We start from the raw sequence: 18,587 nt of genomic DNA on the forward strand, positions 1-18,587 counted from the left end.
AGGGTTCATAGGACCCCGAGGATCCAAAGGTGCAGTGGGCCTCCCTGGCCCAGATGGATCCCCAGGTCCCATCGGCCTGCCAGGGCCAGATGGGCCCCCTGGGGAAAGGGGCCTCCCTGGAGAAGTCCTGGGAGCCCAGCCCGGGCCACGGGGAGATGCTGGTGTGCCTGGACAGCCTGGGCTTAAAGGCCTTCCCGGAGACAGAGGCCCCCCTGGATTCAGAGGTGAGTGCCCCATCGGGGAGCCGGGGGCCCCATCCCAGATGCACAGTGGCCTCCAAGGGCGACCCCAATCCCTTCCGGGGGATTTGGTAGGAAGCAGCAGTGCCTTATGGTGCTAGCCATGCGTGCCTTCTCCCATGACCTTCCAGCGCTCCTTTAGAATGTGTCACAACACCGTGACTACCCACGGTAGCCAGTGCGGTCTGGCCATCTGAGAACTTTGACAGGTGTGGATTCACTGATGTAATCTGTTGTCAAGTTGCATATGCCTGGCCGTGACAGGGGCCGTGACAGGCTCACTGTTTGTCTTGCAAGAATCTGTACAGGTGGTATGAAGAAAAGATGGGCCTGGCCATGCTTAGTCAGAGGTGAAGAAGGAAAATAGAAATAATCTGGAATGCAATTCTATTGGTGTAAAAATTAATACATTTTTTAAAATGTCTTAATGTTGTTTACAGTGTTATCAATGTATCTCTATCAAAGTAGACAGAGCATCCATGGTTTCATGAGTGACAAGGCACCCAGTGGCTTTAAGGGTTCAACTGATGCCAAATCGGCTTTGGGAACCCGAGCCCCGAGCTTTAATGAAAGATGATGCCATGAACAGCAAATGTTCACACTGGGTGAACCCCAGGCTGGGGATTGCTAGATCATTGCAACCTGCCATTCAGTGTTCCAAATCAAAAATGAGGCTGAGCACAGTGGCTTACACCTGTAATCCCAACACTTTGGGAGGCCAAGGCAAGAGGATTGATTGAGCCCAGGGGTTCAAAACCATCCTGGGCTACATAGGGAGACCCCATCTCTACAAAAAAAAAAAAAATCAAATAATTAACTGGGCATGGTGTTGTGCACCTGTAATCCCAACTACATGGGAAGCTGAGGTGGGAGGATTGCTTGAGCCCAGGAATGGGAGACTGCAGTGAGCTATGATCATTCCACTGCACTCCAGCCTGGGTGACAGAGTGAGACTCTGTCTCAAAAAGAAAAGAAAAGAAAATGCGGGTTAAAACTATGACTCGATGCATTCACTGTTTATCTGTTGATGGCATTGTCGTTAGTCCCTGCTGCCAACCCCAGCCCGAAGAGGCTTCTCTGTGGTGTGGGAAGCAGATGTCGCTCCCCTGATTCTGCCATCAGCCCACATCAGGCATCCTAAGCGAGATGGAGGCTAGGCCTCCACTGGCAGGCGAACCCATGAAGCTCAGGAGCATGAATTGGTTTTCGGATGAGCCTGTCAGATTCCTAGCAAGGCCTGGAAGGGTTGGGACCCAGGACAGGGGAGTTTTGATGATGATGATGAGACTGATCAGCGCCCTCAGCTGTTGATACTAGGGAGCGCCCATGGGTGCCACAGTTCACTGAGAGAGCAAGGAAGAGCTTAAGATGGCCAGAGTGCATGCATGCACACACACACACACACGTTCACGGTCACACTCATGCACATGCACGCTCACACATGATCACACACATGCACATACCCACACACGTGCCTATGCATGCTCACACATGATCACACTCCTTACACACACACGTACCCACACATGTGCCTATGCACACTCACACATGATCACACACGCACGTACCCACACACGTGCCTATGCACACTCACGATCACACACGCACGTACCCACACACGTGCCTATGCACACACACATCACACACGCACGTACCCACACACGTGCCTATGCACACTCACACATGATCACACATGCACGTACCCACACACGTGCCTGTGCACACTCACACATGATCACATGCACGTACCCACACACGTGCCTATGCACACTCACACATGATCACATATGCACGTACTCACACACATGCCTGTGCATGCTCAAACATGATCACACACTCCATACACACACGTATCCACACACGTGCCTATGCACACTCACACACGATCACACACATGCACATACCCACACAGGTGCCTATGCACGCTCACATACGATCACACACACGCACGTACCCACACACGTGCCTGTGCACACACACATGATCATACACACGTACATACCCACACACGTGTCTGTGCACACTCACACATGATCGTACACTCATACACGTACATACACACGTGCCTATGCACGCTCACACATGATCACACACTCACATGCACACACATGCCTATGCATGCTCACACATACACATCCAACCCTGAACCAAGCCAGCTAGAGCAGGTTGTTGGGTGAAATTACGAGGATGGGGAGACCTCGTGCTCGGCCATCCAGATCTCCCCTTTCCAGTCCTACTGACTCTCCAGGTCATTTATGGAAGATAAGATGCAAATCAGCGCTGTCTGCAGAAACTGAGGACTCGACGCTGAGAGGTGGGGCTCCATGTGGCAGCCTTCCTGGAAGGCACTTAAATGAGTTCACAGAAGGCAAAGTGAAGGACATACGTAGGTGACTCCAGTGTCCACCATCGACCTGTTCTGCAACCCAGCTGTCAAAATCCTGCCCCAAGCTCTTTGACATAAGGGTACTTCTGGTAGAATTTTTTTAAAACTTAATTACTTCCTGCAGGCTTCAGAATGTTTGAGCATGAAAACAAATGGCAGCAGGCTTACTTTCGATGTCTTATTAAGGTCTTTACCATGATCGACGTTACCTTTATGACAAGCTTCATATGCCTTGTTAGGCAGAATGTTTTGGATGGTAAAAATCCTGACTCCCAAAGCATCAACATTCCAAGTAACTACTTCAGTTTCAGTTCCGCTCACCAGTGCTACAGGAGCAGCGTGCAGCGGGTCCTGCTTCCATTCGACTGGCTGTGCGGGACGGCCACAAACACACGCAGCTGCACCCTGCGCTTCTGAGCAGAACTCTGGGAATGAAGTAATGCAGACGTCCACAGATGAGATGTGATTTCACTGAGGGAGGCTGATTTTTAGCAGTTGTTCCTTTTTTAACAGATAGTCTATAAGTGGAAACTGACCTGAAACATTCAGCTCTAAAGAAATAATCACAAAGCACCTCGGTGCCTGATTTTTGCAAGGCAGTCCTTGCCGGAGAATCGGGCATTCGTGCACATTCACCCGGAGACCGTGCTGTCCACTTCCAGGAGGGGAGGAAGGGCAGTGCTCAGAAGCACGCCCAGACCGTCTCCAGCCCTGCTGCCCCCTGCTGAGGCCATCTCGCCTGCTCAGCCCCCAAGTTCCCTCACAGTCCATGTCCCTGGGTTATGAATGTCACCTGGTGTCTGTCAGATCCCCACCCCATTGTTCTTGTCAATGAGCAGGAGTGGGGTGGACCTGCCATCGCTGCGAATCCTTTACAGCCTGCAGCACTGCCTGCCAACTCTTCACAACCATTAGCACCCACTAACAATCCATTTCCCCTGGAGCTCTTCACTCTAAAGATAGAAGACCAAAAAATAGAAGTGTCCTCATTTCTCACAGTACTACAGGAGGAGGTGAGAACCGATGCATCCGTGCATCTCAGAGAATCTCATTTCAGACCTCGGCTTCGAGTGCGCCTCCTGCTCAGTCAGCCCTCTCCCTCGCTGCAGGTTGACGCGGTCAGACAGTGCGCAGTCAGCAGCCTGACTCTCGGTTCTGGGTTGGTCCAAGACTGACCGGGTCCCTTTTGTCACTGCCCCCTCCTGTGCACCCCCCTGGCTCGTCTGCCTCCCTGTCCTGGACCAGCCCTGCACACCTGCAGGATGGCTGTGAGGCTACGTGAGTGTGTGGACTGTAAAGTGGTGGCAGGAGTGTGCACCTCCGGTGTTAATAATCGGAGAGCAGCTGCGACAAGCATCAGGCTCACGAAGAGAGGGGGAAATGCCTGAATATAAGGAGGTCCAGGGAGCTAGTGTTAAAAACTAGAAGAAAACAGATGCCCTTAGTATCTGACCACTGGGCAGGACAGGATATTCCAAACTTAAAATGAAGAGAAGAAATCACACGTGTGCACACACACCCACACACACACCATATGAAGTTTGAATACAAAGGTTAGTATCCTGCACGTGGAAAGCAAAATTAAAGTTTGAGCAGCAGAATAAACTTTACAATAGATATGAAGGAAAATTCGTCAGTGTATATGAGGAATACTAAAATCTATCAGGAAAATATAAAACTCCCCAAAGGAAAACAGGAGCAAAGAGGCTGGGCACGGTGGCTCATGCCTGTAATCCCAGCACTTTGGGAGGCCAAGGCGGGCAGATCGCATGAGCTCAGGAGTTTGAAACCAGCCTAGGCAACATGGCGAAACCCTGTCTCCATTTAAAAAAGAAAGAAAGAGAGAGAAGATATGAGCAAAGAACTAAAACTTCACCAAAATCAATAACCAGGAGAAAGAAACATAGATCATAATGAAGAACAAGCAAGCGGATCCCCCAACACTACATCCACCGCATCACGACTGCCAGGGTTCCGTTTTGCTTCAGTGCTAACGCTCAGTGCTGGGAAAACACTGGTAGAATAAATGGGTTTAGACTTTCTGAAATCAGTGCGATGTATCTTTTAAACAACATTAAATTAGTGTTTGCTTTGATACACGATGTCAATTTCTCAGGCAGTTTCCTAAAGAAATTACCTACGACATGGACATGGATAAACACAGCAAAAAAAGAAAACTCCCCAACTATTCCTGACAGTGCTGTTTGCAAAAGTGAAAAAAATGGGGAGGATGCGATGGAATACATTCAGTGTGTCCAGATGATAGAGTTTTATTCATGTAGTTATTTTAAATGTTTGCAAAGACTATTTTTAAATGTGGCAAAATGTTCAAAATAGAATGTCAAGTGAAGAAAACTAGGTTAAAACTATACTTATAGTGCCATGTCAACTCTGCAAATGTCTAGTTATTTATAGGAATAGACAAGGGCAGGAAGGAAATTCCCAGTGGTAGTCATTACCGCTGAGTGATGGTGTGCCTTACCTTGATTTTATCCTTTATACTTCTTTGTGTTTTCCTGATTCTCTAGAGTCCAGAAAAGCATGAATTACTCTTTTTACAGAATGAGTGTGTGGAGGGAGATGCTGTCTGTGATGAACAGTCCAGAGTTGGCCCCCACAGCTCTTGTCTCTGATTCCTGCAGGAAGCCAAGGGATGCCTGGGATGCCAGGGCTGAAGGGCCAGCCAGGCCTCCCAGGACCTTCCGGCCAGCCAGGCCTGTACGGGCCTCCAGGACTGCATGGATTCCCAGGAGCTCCTGGCCAAGAGGGGCCCTTGGGGCTGCCAGGAATCCCAGGCCGTGAAGGTAAGACTCCAGCCCTCCCATAAACGAGTGGGGTCCTCACTGGTCCTGCCAAGAGAATGAGCACTGTCTTCTTGTGGAGCTCTCAAACTCTGTTCCATGGAACCCCTTAAGAGGTGCAGGGGTTCCCAAACCAGAACATGTATTTCACCTAATAAGGAGATACAAACAGCCTGAGACATCGGCTCATCCTCTGTACCTGTTGTATATATTAAGGATCTAGGGAAGGTCTCATCGGGAAAAAAGAAAAAGAAAGAAATTCCCCCTACAAAAGTTCAGAATCACTGCTCTGATGTGGAGAGGAGAAATGGTTTTATGAAAGTGCAGGGTGTGGGTTGGAAAGGCAGTTGGCTCCGTCAGGGAAACCTGGGGTAGATGGGCTGGAGCAGAGGAGCGGGGAGGGGAGGGGAGGCTGCATGCCCACCACACAGGCCAAGGCAGGTGGCAGAGGTGGCCCAGAAGGCAGGCAGGGCACAGCATCCATGGGCATTGCCCACCACTGCCCAGGCCGCTCTCCCACACTCAGTACAGCCAGTTCCCAGACTCCTACACTTCACGGTCCAGGGAAACTGTCAGTGCTGGTTGGAGGAATCAATGTACTTTCCCCCCTTTTTGTTTTGTCCAGAAAAACAGCTTTTTAAGGAAGTGTTGTATGTCACCAAAGGACACCGTAACTGAAAAGTGGGAAAGACGCAGTTGCTTAATAAGGAGTTGTCTCCATGGACCACAGTCACCTTTTAGAAACTCTCAATCTTACCATAGTTCTCTGGTTTGCCACAGTCAGGCAACAGCTTTGTCCAGGACCTTAGCAGGTCTTGCTAGGGAACTGCCACTCCACTTGAAGACACACACTGGCTTCCCCCATGTGGGGCCTCGCCTGTGTCCAAGAGCTGGGGGCTGGACTCAGGTAGGGCCCGCTCCCCCATTGCCGCACTAGCCACTGGCTTCCTGGGGTAGCAAACCTGGACCGGAGGTTCAGGTTCCTATCTCAGTATCGACAGGGCCGTGCTGGTTCTCAGCTACTGAGCATCAGCTGAACACAGCGTCGTGTGGTGCTTACGAGACCCATGGGAAAGCCTGTCCTGAACTAAAGCCTACACTTTAGGTGGGGAGAGAGACACACACATTAAAAGGCTCCCACTTGGCCTGGGCAAGCCAGCAGAGTGACAAGGCCACGCGGTCCCCAGTGACCCAGAGGAGGCGGGGACAGGCAGGTCAGAGCAAGCCCAAGGGGAGAAGTGCCTGGTGCCAGCGGGGAGAAGGCTGGGACTGGAATGCGGGGTGCTCTCTAGGAAAGGGGGACCACCCCAGCAGAGGCAGAATTGCCCAGGGAACACTTTGGAGCCTGTGATCCCCAAACCGGCTGGGGAAGAGAGCCTGATTTGAGGGGGCTGGGGGTTTAGATAAGAAGATTGAGCCAAAGGTTGGGAGCAGTGAATGCTGGAGCTAAGGAGTTGGAGCCCCGAGGCAGAGGGGGCCTTTGGGAGTTTTTAACAGAGAAATGCATTAAGAAGGGATTTTAGGGACCCAGCAGGCAGCCCTTGGACGGCTTGGAGTCGGGGGAGGCGGGAGGACAGCTGTGGGCTGGGAGCTGCCAAGCTCACGACAGAGGCAGTGATGAGATGGGAGCACGGAGACCAGAGAGGGCAGCAGCAGCAAATGGGCAGCTGGAGGGTCCCCCGGGACTAACTCTGGGCTGGAGCCAGTGATGTTCGCGAGGAACAGGCCAGCTCTTGACTAACCCCAGTGACCATGCCCCAGCCAGAGCTGGCAAGGCCCCCACTCACATCAGCATCCACACAGCTTTGTCCCTTGGCTTCTGAAGACTGCAGTGGGAAAGCCATGCTGGCTGGCACCCCACCAGCACAGCCTCAACCTCCAGATACAGTCCTCTCCAGAAAGGCCAGCCCCAGGGTCCCGCTCCGGCCACACTTTGGAAACTCACCCCAACATGGTGGTTTTCCACTTTCCTTCTAAGGAGCTTTTCTTACTGAACACTCGATGCCGTAAAAGCAGAAGAGAAATTTCCCCTGTGTGTGTTTGTCCACCCTGTTTGATTTGCTCCTCTTCCTGACAGGTCTGCCTGGTGATAGAGGGGACCCTGGGGACACAGGCGCTCCTGGCCCTGTGGGCATGAAAGGTCTCTCTGGTGACAGAGGAGATGCTGGCTTCACAGGGGAGCGAGGCCATCCAGGAAGCCCTGGATTTAAAGGAATTGATGGAATGCCTGGGACCCCCGGGCTAAAAGGTAATTGTGTGACTGTGACCAGGGATCCCTTGGCGGGGAGGTTGGGTCTAATCAACTCTGACCTGAGACAGCTCTGCTGGGCGCCTCTGTGGGCCGTGGGGCTGGCCTCACACTTCTGCAGATTGGAGGCCTTGGGACTCTCCTGACCCAGGAGACAGCAGCCTCAGGACAGCTGGTTAATGCTGCTTAGACGCGGGTGGGACCAATGTGCCTGACAAAGCCAGTTTATGAATTTACCAAGACAAACTGCTCCTGCCTGGGAACCATCGTCTTATTGTAAATATCACCATCTGCACAGGGAAATTTGTGGAGAGGTCCACTCAGGGGCCTAGATTCAGATCCAGAGATTATTTGGTGAATTTGAAACCAAAGCAAAGCCAAGTGGTTGGTTACAGGGATAGGTTTATTTCAGCACAAGCAGGCCAATCTAGAAGCAGAGCCCTCCAGCCCATGAACGTTGCTGGAGACACACTGTTCTTCCATTGCTGGAGACACACTGCTCTGTCCTTCCATTGCTGGAGACACGCAGTTCTGTCCTTCCATTGCCGGAGACACACTGCTCTGTCCTTCCATTGCTGGAGACACACTGTTCTGTCCCTCCGTTGCTGGAGACAGACTGCTCTGTCCTTCCGTTGCTGGAGACACACTGCTCTGTCCTTCCATTGCTGGAGACACACTGCTCTGTCCTTCCGTTGCTGGAGACACACTGCTCTGTCCTTCCGTTGCTGGAGACACACTGTTCTGTCCCTCCGTTGCTGGAGACAGACTGCTGTGTCCTTCCATTGCTGGAGACACACTGCTCTGTCCTTCCATTGCTGGAGACACACTGCTCTGTCCTTCCATTGCTGGAGACACACTGCTCTGTCCTTCCGTTGCTGGAGACACACTGTTCTGTCCTTCTGTTGCTGGAGACACACTGCTCTGTCCCTCCGTTGCTGGAGACACACTGCTCTGTCCCTCCGTTGCTGGAGACACACTGTTCCGTCCCTCCGTTGCTGGAGACACATTGGTCGGTCCTTCCATTGCTGGAGACACATGGGTTGGTCTTTCCATTACTAGAGACATAGGAGTCTGTCTTTCTGTTGCTGGAGACACCTTGGCCTCTCCTTCCATTGCTGGAGACATTGGTCTGTCTTTCTGTGGTCCTGTGTCGCATTTCCATGCCAGGTGCAGTGTTACTGCTGCCTTCCTTCCCAGTGCGCCCCTCTGCCTTTGTCTGGATGGGCCTGTGGGCCAGTGAACCTGCATCATCTTCAGATTTCCCTCCTAGCCTTCCTGCCTGACCTTTGTGTGTTTCCTTGTTGCCAGTGTCTGGTCTGAAGACAGGCTGATTCTGGAATGCTGTCTGTTAACAGCAGAGGTCAACAGAGAGAAGTTGCTTAGAAGATGGTGTCCCCGGAAATCCCTATTTTAGGTTCAGAATCTTCTCACTTGAGTTACATTGCCGAAATGTTACGGAGATGTGAGACTGAAATGTCCCCTGCATTTTATTCGTGTCTAACCCAGCACTTTTCTCTTTTCCTCTGAAGGAGATAGAGGCTCACCTGGGATGGATGGTTTCCAAGGCATGCCTGGACTCAAAGGGAGACCCGGGTTTCCAGGGAGCAAAGGCGAGGCTGGATTTTTCGGAATACCCGGTCTGAAGGGTCTGGCTGGTGAGCCAGGTTTTAAAGGTGTGTCCCTCTCTTAACATCCTCCTTACCTGGTCATGGTGGCATCCTCCTTACCCTTTCTTGGTGGCATAACATTGCCCAGAATGAATTTTTGAAAACCCATGCATCCAGGAACCCTAAAGCTAGACAAAACAAACAAAATGAGCTAACAAAAACTCAAAGGCTTTATCCCTGCCTCAACACACTGACCATGTGATAAGGGAATAATCCTAACCAAAGGAAACTCTTGAGAACCAAAATGGTGGCATCGCTAAGAACCAAATATGTCATGAAACATATTCCACCATGATTATACCGTGGTAAACATGAAGAGGGGGCGGTGAAAAGCAGGGGACAGGTGAGTTCCAAGAGAAGGGAGTACCACCAGGCACAGGAGGACACAGCTTTCCAGGTGGAAGGACATAACACGGTGCCAGAGAGAACATGGTCCACACATGAGGTGGGTTCAAACCCTCACGCGGACAGGCATCTCAAGACCCCCCACGTCGGGCCCCTCGTTCATTGAGTTTATAACTAACAAGTCACATTTTCGTGACTTCCGTTCAGATGCTTTTGTTCTGAAATAATCACAGTGGTCTCTAAAAACTTAATGACTGAGAGTGTGTGTTGGTGAGGAGGTGGAGAAATGGGAACCTTCACAGGCTGCCAGCAGGAGTGTAAAACGCTGCAGCCAGTGTGCCAAACAGTTTGGCAGTTCATTAAGCAACTAAGCATAGAGTTACCCAGAAGTTCTACTCCTAGATGAAGATCATTGGAAACATAGGTACAGACAAAAATGTGGACACAAATCTCATGGCAGCATCCTTTATAGCAGCCATAATTGGAAACAGCCTGAAAATGCATCGACTGATGAATGGATGAGTAAAATACGGCAGAGCTGTGCAAGGGCACATTCAGTGCTGAGGAAGGATGGGGCTCTCAGACATGGCACGTGGGCGAGCCTTGAGAACACTGTGCCACGTGTCGTCTGACCTCGTGTATATGAGATGTCCCCAGTAAGCAAGTTTACAGAAATGAAAAGTGGATTTGCAGTTTCCTAAAGCTGAAGGGTTAGGGGAGAATTAGGGAATGGCTGCCAACGGCTCCAGGGTTTCATTTTCTGGGATAAAATGTTCTCAAGTTAGACGGTGCTGCTCGCTCACAGCTCTGTGAGTACACTAAAGTTATGTAATTGTTCTGTTTACTGGAGCGAGTTGTAGGGTATATAAATTATACATCAATAAGCTATTTTGGAAAACCTTAATTACTCTTCAGAGTTACAGCTTTTACAAATTTTCAGCAAAATAAAAATTGCAATCTAGGGTGCTCATTTTTTTTAAGATTTTTACTCACACTTGTGCTTTCAAATAGTCTTCCTGTTAGCAGAGATTTCAGGCTATTTCAGGCAAAAAAAATGGCATTTTAAGATTAAGTAATTTTCAGCTCCATGGTAATTATTTCCTCGAGCCTCCTTAGGGTGAGGTTAACCATGGGGGTGTCTGTCCCTCCACTGGTGGGCACGCTCTGTGGGGTCAGGACCAATTTATGATTTTGATCCCATCAGCCTCTAGCCTAGTACTGAATACACAGTAAATGCTTAGAGACTGAAGCTCAATTATTTTCACTGAGCCAGATTTCACTTACTCCTCCAGTGAGCATGGATTCCGGGGCATCCCCAGCCTGAACTAGCACAGTTTCCCGCCTGGTCTGCAGCTCTGGGCCCCTCCCCTCCTGCAATTTCTCAGCTCCTCAGAACCCCCCAGAAACCTCCCTTCCATGCTTCTCCTCCCTGTCAAGGTGCCTACAGGAGGGCACGGAGCTGGCGCCTGCCTCACGGGCCTTCCTGCTTGTGACCGAGGTCCATCATGGTCTCATCAGAGCACACACAACAAAATGACCTTCTCACAAAGCATCCTATGGGAGTCACACTGGCTTTGACCGCTCCCTCTGCATCTGCTGGCAGGCACGTCCCCCCACTGTGGTGCTGTGTGCTCAGTGACACCAGTCCCAGGCCCAGGACCCTGGAGCCACCCCCAACTCCAACTACTCTGATGGACACAGGAGAGGCTTCTCCAGTGCCCTTGGTCTCTCTCCAAGGCTTCCCCGCTTGGGGGAGACGTGCAGCCCCGTGGCTCAGGGACCAGGCCTTCACCTGTGTTCTCCTGCATGGTCTGGAGCCCCCAGAAAATGACAGCACTCTATTCCCTTCCAGGCAGCCGAGGGGACCCTGGGCCCCCAGGACCACCTCCCGTCATCCTGCCAGGAATGAAAGACATTAAAGGAGAGAAAGGAGATGAAGGGCCTATGGGGCTGAAAGGATACCTGGGCGCAAAAGGTGAGGCTTCTGACCTGCAGCCAGGGGCCCCTAGTCCCTGCCGCCCCAGCCCACACCAGCTCATACCGCGATCCGTCCCCAGAGACGCCCGTGCCCTCCACCTGGCTTTCTTCATGCTTTTCATCTCTGGGCGCCCTGTGTGTCCATAGCTGGTGCAGGGTTGTTCTCTGATGCCTGAGTAACCTCGGTGGTTTCCCATCTTAAGATTCGCAGCACTGGCCGGGCGCGGTGGCTCACGCCTGTAATCCCAGCACTTTGGGAGGCCGAGGCGGGCGGATCACAAGGTCAGGAGATCAAGACCATCCCGGCTAACATGGTGAAACCCCGTCTCTACTAAAAATACAAAAAAATTAGCCGGCATGGTGGTGGGCGCCTGTAGTCCCAGCTACTTAGGAGGCTGAGGCAGGAGAATGGCGTGAACCGGGGAGGCGGAGCTTGTAGTGAGCCGAGATTGCGCCACTGCACTCCAGCCTGGGCGACAGAGTGAGACTCTGTCTCAAAAAAAAAAAAAAAAAAAAAGATTCACAGCACGTAGGACAGCAAAATGCATCCAGGCTGCAAAATTGAAAACTGGAGGGCGGGTGCTGCGTCCTCACCAGAGTGTTACACACCAGGGTCTACCTGCAGGTATCCAAGGAATGCCAGGCATCCCAGGGCTGTCAGGAATCCCTGGGCTGCCTGGGAGGCCCGGCCACATCAAAGGAGTCAAGGGAGACATCGGAGCCCCCGGCATCCCCGGTTTGCCAGGATTCCCTGGGGTGGCTGGCCCCCCTGGAATTACGGGATTTCCAGGATTCATAGGAAGCCGGGTGAGTGGGCGTCTTTTACTCCCCTTGTTCTGTGAGCTCCTCTCCCCTTTGCTTGTGAATGGACATGCTTTGGTCTGGAATTTGCTAGGGTGAAAGTGTCAGCGGCAGGTTCAGGGCAGCCTCAGGCTTGGTGGGGTCCACACAGCCCTGGAAGGAGCTGCTGCACTTGGACACCGTGCAGATGTGATGTGAGTCCACCCGGCTGCCGTGGCCCTTCTGCGGGCTTGTGCTGGGTGAAGCATGTTGTCTGCATTTTTCATGGCGGCCTTGAGAGAACAAAGCTTGAATTTTCAGAGATCAGAGCTCTAAAATTGAGCACATCAGTGACACCAGGCCCGAGAGCCCATGGCCAAATCACAGCGTAGACCTGGGCCCGGCAGCCTGGCTTCCCATCCGGGCCACCGTTCACTCAGCCTTTGTTCAGCGGATGTCTGTTGAGCAGTTGACGTGGGCCAGACACGCTGTTGTGATGGTAACAATGGTGAGCCCTGACCCTGGGCAGGGCTCTCTTCTCCACACCTTCTCCCTCAGCTGCAGAATGAAGGTAGTAGCTACCTTGCAGTTTTCTTGAGTGCTGTATAGACAGTGTATATAACATAGCACAGCGTGGCTCCCCATAGATTCCGTTTCCTAGAATTCCATTTCTAACCTCGTTCATGTGAAGATAGTGTATTCTCACAGTCCCCAGCACACTGCTGGCCTTCCCAGGGGGATGGGCACATTTGGAGCAGATCAGAAGGTCTGGGCCCCTTGGTGTGTTTCAGTCGCGTCCGTGTGAAAAGACCACCAAACAGGCTTTGTGTGAGCAATAAAGCTGTTAATTTCACCTGGATGCAGGCAGGCTGAGTCCGAAAAGAGAGTCAGCGAAGGGAGATAGGGGTGGGGCCGTTTTATAGGATTTGGGTAGGTAAAGGAAAAAGGGGGGTTGTTCTCTGGCAGGCAGGAGTGGGGGTCACAAGGTGCTCAGTAGGGGAGCTTTTGAGCCAGGATGAGCCAGGAGAAGGACTTTCACAAGATAATGTCATCAGTTAAGGCAGGAACAGGCCATTTTCACTTCTTTTGTGGTGGAATATCATCAGTTAAGGCAGAAACCGGCCATCTGGATGTGTACGTGCAGGTCACAGGGGATATGATGGCTTAGCTTGGGCTCAGAGGCCTGACAGTGTGAACCCTTAGTAGCAGGCCAGGGCCTGCCTGTGTGTCTGTCTGGCCCACCTTGGTGTACAGAATTCTTCAGGGGTCTTCCTCCCCTCACTCCCAAAATCTGCAGCTGAGAGAATCTTCTAGCCAGTCTGTGTGTGCTATTCAGGTCACCTTAAAAAAGAAAGATGCCAGCCAGGTGCAGTGGCTCTTGCCTATAATCCCAGCACTTTGGGAGGCCAAGGCAGGCAGATCACTTGTGGTCAGGAGATCGAGACTAGCCTGGCCAACAGGGTGAAACCCCGTCTCTACCAAAAATATTAAAAATTAACCGGGTTTGGTGCTGCACACTCATAATCCCAGCTACTGGGGAGGCCGAGGCAGAAGAATCGCTGGAACCCAGGAGGCGGAGGTTGCAGTGAGCCGAGATTGCGCCGTTGCACTCCAGCTTGGGTGACAAAGCAAGACTCCGTCTCAAAAAAAAAGAGAAGAAAAAAGAAAGATGCCTGTTTCTACCAAAGACACCTACAACATCCAAAGGACCTTTATTCATAACAGCTCGAAACTAGGAAACAGCCCAAATGTCCATCAACAGGGAAGAGAATAAATGAACATGGTATATTCTAACCAGACACAGCATTATCTGTGCATTTTATCTCCATACACAGCAATAAATGAGAATTCTTGGTAAAATCCAACAACCTAACTTCATTTCCAAACTTTATGTTGAACAAAATAAACCAGAAACAGAAAAGTACACGATTCAGTTTCATTGATGTGAAGTTCAAGAACTGACAAGGCTGTTAGATGGGGTATCGGGAGCATGGCTGCTTCAGGTGGGGTTGTCATAGAGTGCGGACAGTGTTCTGTGTCTTTCAGTGACACACGAGTTCAGATGCATTGAGCTGTGCGTTTAAGATGAGTGGACATTACTGTATTTAAGTTTTGCCTCAGAAAAGCTTTGAGAAAGAAAAATAGAGCATTATCTAAACAAAGGTGCAGACTGTGGATACCCTCCCCCTTCCTCCCACAAAGGAGCTTTTGTTTTGTTTTGTTTTGCTTTTTGAGACAGAGTCTCACTCTGTCACCCAGGCTGGAGTGCAATGGCATGATCTTAGCTCACTGCAACCACTGCCTCCTGGTTCAAGCGATTCCCCTGCCACAGCCTCCCAAGTAGCTGGGATTACAGGCGCACGCCACCACGCCCAGCTAATTTTGTATTTTTAGTAGAGACAGGGTTTCACCATGTTGGCCAGGCTGGTCTTGAACTCCTGACCTCAGGCAGTCCACCCACCTCGGCCTCCCAAAGTGCTGGGATTCTAGGCCTGAGCCACCACCCCCGGCCTAGCTGTATTAATACTGCAGCGACTCATGTTAGGCCATGCTTGTACATTGATGCTGTAGTACTAAACTCCTAGTGGCACCCAGGTAGACCAGAACTCTCATGCTCCCTCTGGGGAGGAAGCCACTCTGGAGGGGAAAACTAGAGCTTCCAGGAAGCCACCGAGCAACTCAGGCATCTTCCCAATTTCCTTACCAGCCACCTATGTCTTTCTGGAGAAGTCTCCCTCTGTGCACAGATGGAGGCGCACAGCCCCATATCTGTGTTATAATCTAGAGAGCAAGCTCTGCAATCTGGCTGCCCAAATTGAAATCCCGGTTCTGCCACTTGCTGGCTGAGTGACCTTAAGCAAAACCTTTCTGTGCTTCAGTTCCTTTGCCTGTCGTTGGGAAGTAACGGTGCCTGCCTGGCAGGGTTTTCATGAGGCGTGAATACGCTCTTGAGACGGGGTCCACCATGTGCGTGCGGGAAAGCATGGTGGAGCGAGGATGTGGTCAGAGTCACCGCCGCCGCTGACATCACCACACCGTCATGATGGAGACCTGGGGCACTGATGCTCTTCATTATGATGCAGTTGCCAAGCTTGTTTCATTGTATCACTTCACAGTTCCATAAGAACAGCAAGGCCAGGCGCAGTGGCTCACGCCTGTAATCCCAGCACTTTGGGAAGCGGAGGAGAGAGAATCACTTGAACCCAGGAAGGAGTTCAAGACCAGCCTGGGCAACATAGCAAGAGCCCATCTCTACTAAAAATTTAAAAACTATTAGCAGCCAGGCTTAGTGGCTCACACCTGTAATCCCAGCTGCACAGGAGGCTGAGACAGAAGGATGACTTGAGCCCAGGAAATCAAGGCAGCATTGAGCTATGATTGCGCTTCTGCACTCCAGCCTGGGTGACAGAGTGCAATCCTGTCTCAAAGAAAGAAATAAATAAATAAACAAAAAGAACAGCTAAGCAAACCGCCTATGATACACACTAAAAAACTCGAGTTTTCCACAAAGACAAGATCACAAACCTTGAGTATTGTCGTTAGCATGCTGGATAGTTAAATAAGTGAGCTGACTTCAGAGTTACAACTGACTTCGCTAACAGCCTTCTAAGATGGTTCATGTCTGTCTTTAGGGTGACAAAGGTGCCCCAGGGAGAGCAGGCCTGTATGGCGAGATTGGCGCGACTGGTGATTTCGGTGAGTGTTGCCCGTCCAGTGAAAACAGGGAGTCCACAATTCAGAGCTCTCTGAGCATGTGAGCCAATTTCAGACCTGCAAGTGCTGTTAGTTATTTTAAAACAAATTATTCTTGTTAGGAATATAACAAAATAGAAGTTGCAAAACTCACAACGTCCCAGTGGAAAGTCCTGTTCTTAGCCATCTTTTTTGCATGTAACAGGTGACATCGGGGACACTATAAATTTACCAGGAAGACCAGGCCTGAAGGGGGAGCGGGGCACCACTGGAATACCAGGTACGCAAGTTATTTTCCGTGTCTTCATCTTCAACAACAGCCCTGAGCCTTTGTCTAGGAGCCCGACTTGCCAAACAGATCAAATTCGGTAACAACCAGAAAGCACTTGATAGTGAATGAGGTCTTCAAGTCCAATGTGCAAGAAAGACCGTCATTTTTAATTAAGTTAAATCTGAAGATAAAATCAGGAAGTCTTTCTCTCTCTCTGTCTCTCTCTTTGATACTGAAAAAAGCCAGAATGGACCCTCGGTGGATGAGAATCACTGCAGTCCATAAAGTGTAACTGATGAAAAGCCAGCTAGCACCCTGACTCCCGGGACACCTGAGGGCGTGCAGCAGGTGGTCGCTGACCCGAGCGTCTCAGAAACAGCGAAGGGTCCAGGAAAGGGGGAGTGGGAGTCAGGCCATCGCTTGAGAGAGATATGGAGGCAGCTGACCAGCCCAAGCGAGTTGGGGGAGCCTGGGGTGGCACAGTGCCTCCCTTCCCTTCTGCACATCACTGAGGTTCCACTCCTAAATTCCTGCCTGCAGTGACGTCTCAAGGGGACTGTGATAGTTTTCTTCTTCCTGGGGATTTTCTTTTGGGGGGACCCCACACTGCTCAAGTTGCTGGAGCCCCAAGGGCTTGCAGGGCTGGCCCTGGTGGGAGGGAAGGAGTCTGTCCAGGGTTGGCCAGTGGGGAGACTGCTGGGCCAGTTCTTTATCTAGAAATTGCTCTGGAATGGAAAGACGTGTTCAGTTGAGCACAGGATCAGAGAACCGCCGCTGGGAAATAGGCGCCTCTGTTTACCAGCCCTCCCGGGCTCCTTTGTTATCTGTGACCTGGGTCCCGGTGGCTTCCTCCTGAGTGACGGGAGCTCTGTACTGCTGAGCCATCCGGCACTGGGCTGGCTGTGTCTGCCACCCTAGGCCATTAGTCTGGCCATTTGGTTTATAAAGACAGAAACGTGGACCATCATTACCACGCGTCTCTAATGATGCCTTCACTTGTTCAACTGAAAATATGTCAGGGAAGAGACGCTACCCCCACCCAAGAATTATTTTTGCTGTTACCTTTGAACATTTTGGTTTTTGTTAAACTCTGGGCCCAGAAAGGCTTTGGAGTGGAGCCTCCCCTGCATCCATCACCAGAAGACAGTATCTCAGAGCTGTGGTCCCACAATGGAAGGGTGGGGCCAGCTGTACCCATCATCCCTGGGGGTGTCCTGTTTTCCCTAAGACAGTGAGGGGTGCATGGGTGCATGGGTGCTGCCTTGGAAGCTGGCTAGTGCAGGCTCAGAGGGAGGAAGTAGGTTAAAAATCAGCTAAGGAAGGAGCACGGTTGGATGCCTCTCTCCATTCCTGGAGGAGCAGCAGTGTGGTTCTGCACATCCTAGAGCCGGGGTTCCAGGGAACCCCGGTGGGCTTCCCACCGCGCCCAGGGGGCGCGGTGTCTGTTTGTTCCAAGCAGCATGTCTGTGGTTGCAGGTCTGAAGGGATTCTTTGGAGAGAAGGGAACAGAAGGTGACATCGGCTTCCCTGGGATAACAGGCGTGACTGGAGTCCAAGGCCCTCCTGGACTTAAAGGACAAACAGGTAAAATCTCCCGCAGCCACACAGCCTTCCTCAGGCAGGCCCTCCGGAGACCCCAGAACAAAGGCGGCCAACATTGTCAATTTCCTCCAATCACACCCAACCCTGGAAGCTCACTCGTGCCTGCTGCCAGCTTAGGAGCTTTCCTCAGTGCTGATGGCATGGAGAGAAACAACCACCTGGGCTGGGGGGAGACCTGAGAATTGGAGAGAAGCATGGGGGTGAATGAGAAGTGCCTCTTCAGTTGAGCCTCTATCTCTCATATAGAAGCCAACAGTTTGTAAGGGATCCCTTTGCTTGCGTTGAATATGCAGAAACCCCTATGAACATCCGAGGTTAGAGAAGGAGAGCGGACAGTGGGCTGGCTTCCCACGCTGTTGCTGCTGTTGCTGCTGCTGCTTTCTGTGTTTACTCAGCACCGGGGAACGCCAAGAGGCTCATCTCTCCAGGCACTGCCTCAGGGTCCTCTCCAGACGTCTATTTGGATAATAGGGCGACAATTAAAACTACACACTATTTTCTCTCTGGCAAGGCTGAGCAAATCCTATTGAATTTGTATGTGGGGTCTAAGACCACCTGCATCCCCAGCTTGAGGGACA

The 18,587-nt window shown here is 51.3% G+C and overlaps 1 protein-coding gene across 1 annotated transcript in view; it reads left to right on the forward strand.

Moving 5' to 3' along the window:
• The window catches only part of COL4A2 (collagen type IV alpha 2 chain), a 209,635-nt gene that overhangs the window by 169,652 nt on the left and 21,396 nt on the right, over positions 1 to 18,587 (forward strand). The window contains exons 29-37 of the mRNA XM_034936975.3: positions 3 to 224; positions 5,268 to 5,429; positions 7,504 to 7,674; positions 9,204 to 9,347; positions 11,539 to 11,661; positions 12,289 to 12,470; positions 16,076 to 16,139; positions 16,342 to 16,416; positions 17,884 to 17,991. Coding sequence (XP_034792866.1) covers positions 3 to 224; positions 5,268 to 5,429; positions 7,504 to 7,674; positions 9,204 to 9,347; positions 11,539 to 11,661; positions 12,289 to 12,470; positions 16,076 to 16,139; positions 16,342 to 16,416; positions 17,884 to 17,991 — 1,251 coding nt within the window. The remainder of the gene's footprint in view (positions 1 to 2; positions 225 to 5,267; positions 5,430 to 7,503; positions 7,675 to 9,203; positions 9,348 to 11,538; positions 11,662 to 12,288; positions 12,471 to 16,075; positions 16,140 to 16,341; positions 16,417 to 17,883; positions 17,992 to 18,587) is intronic.

This window comes from Pan paniscus, chromosome 14, assembly GCF_029289425.2.
Source record: "Pan paniscus chromosome 14, NHGRI_mPanPan1-v2.0_pri, whole genome shotgun sequence".
Classification (NCBI taxonomy): domain Eukaryota; kingdom Metazoa; phylum Chordata; class Mammalia; order Primates; family Hominidae; genus Pan; species Pan paniscus.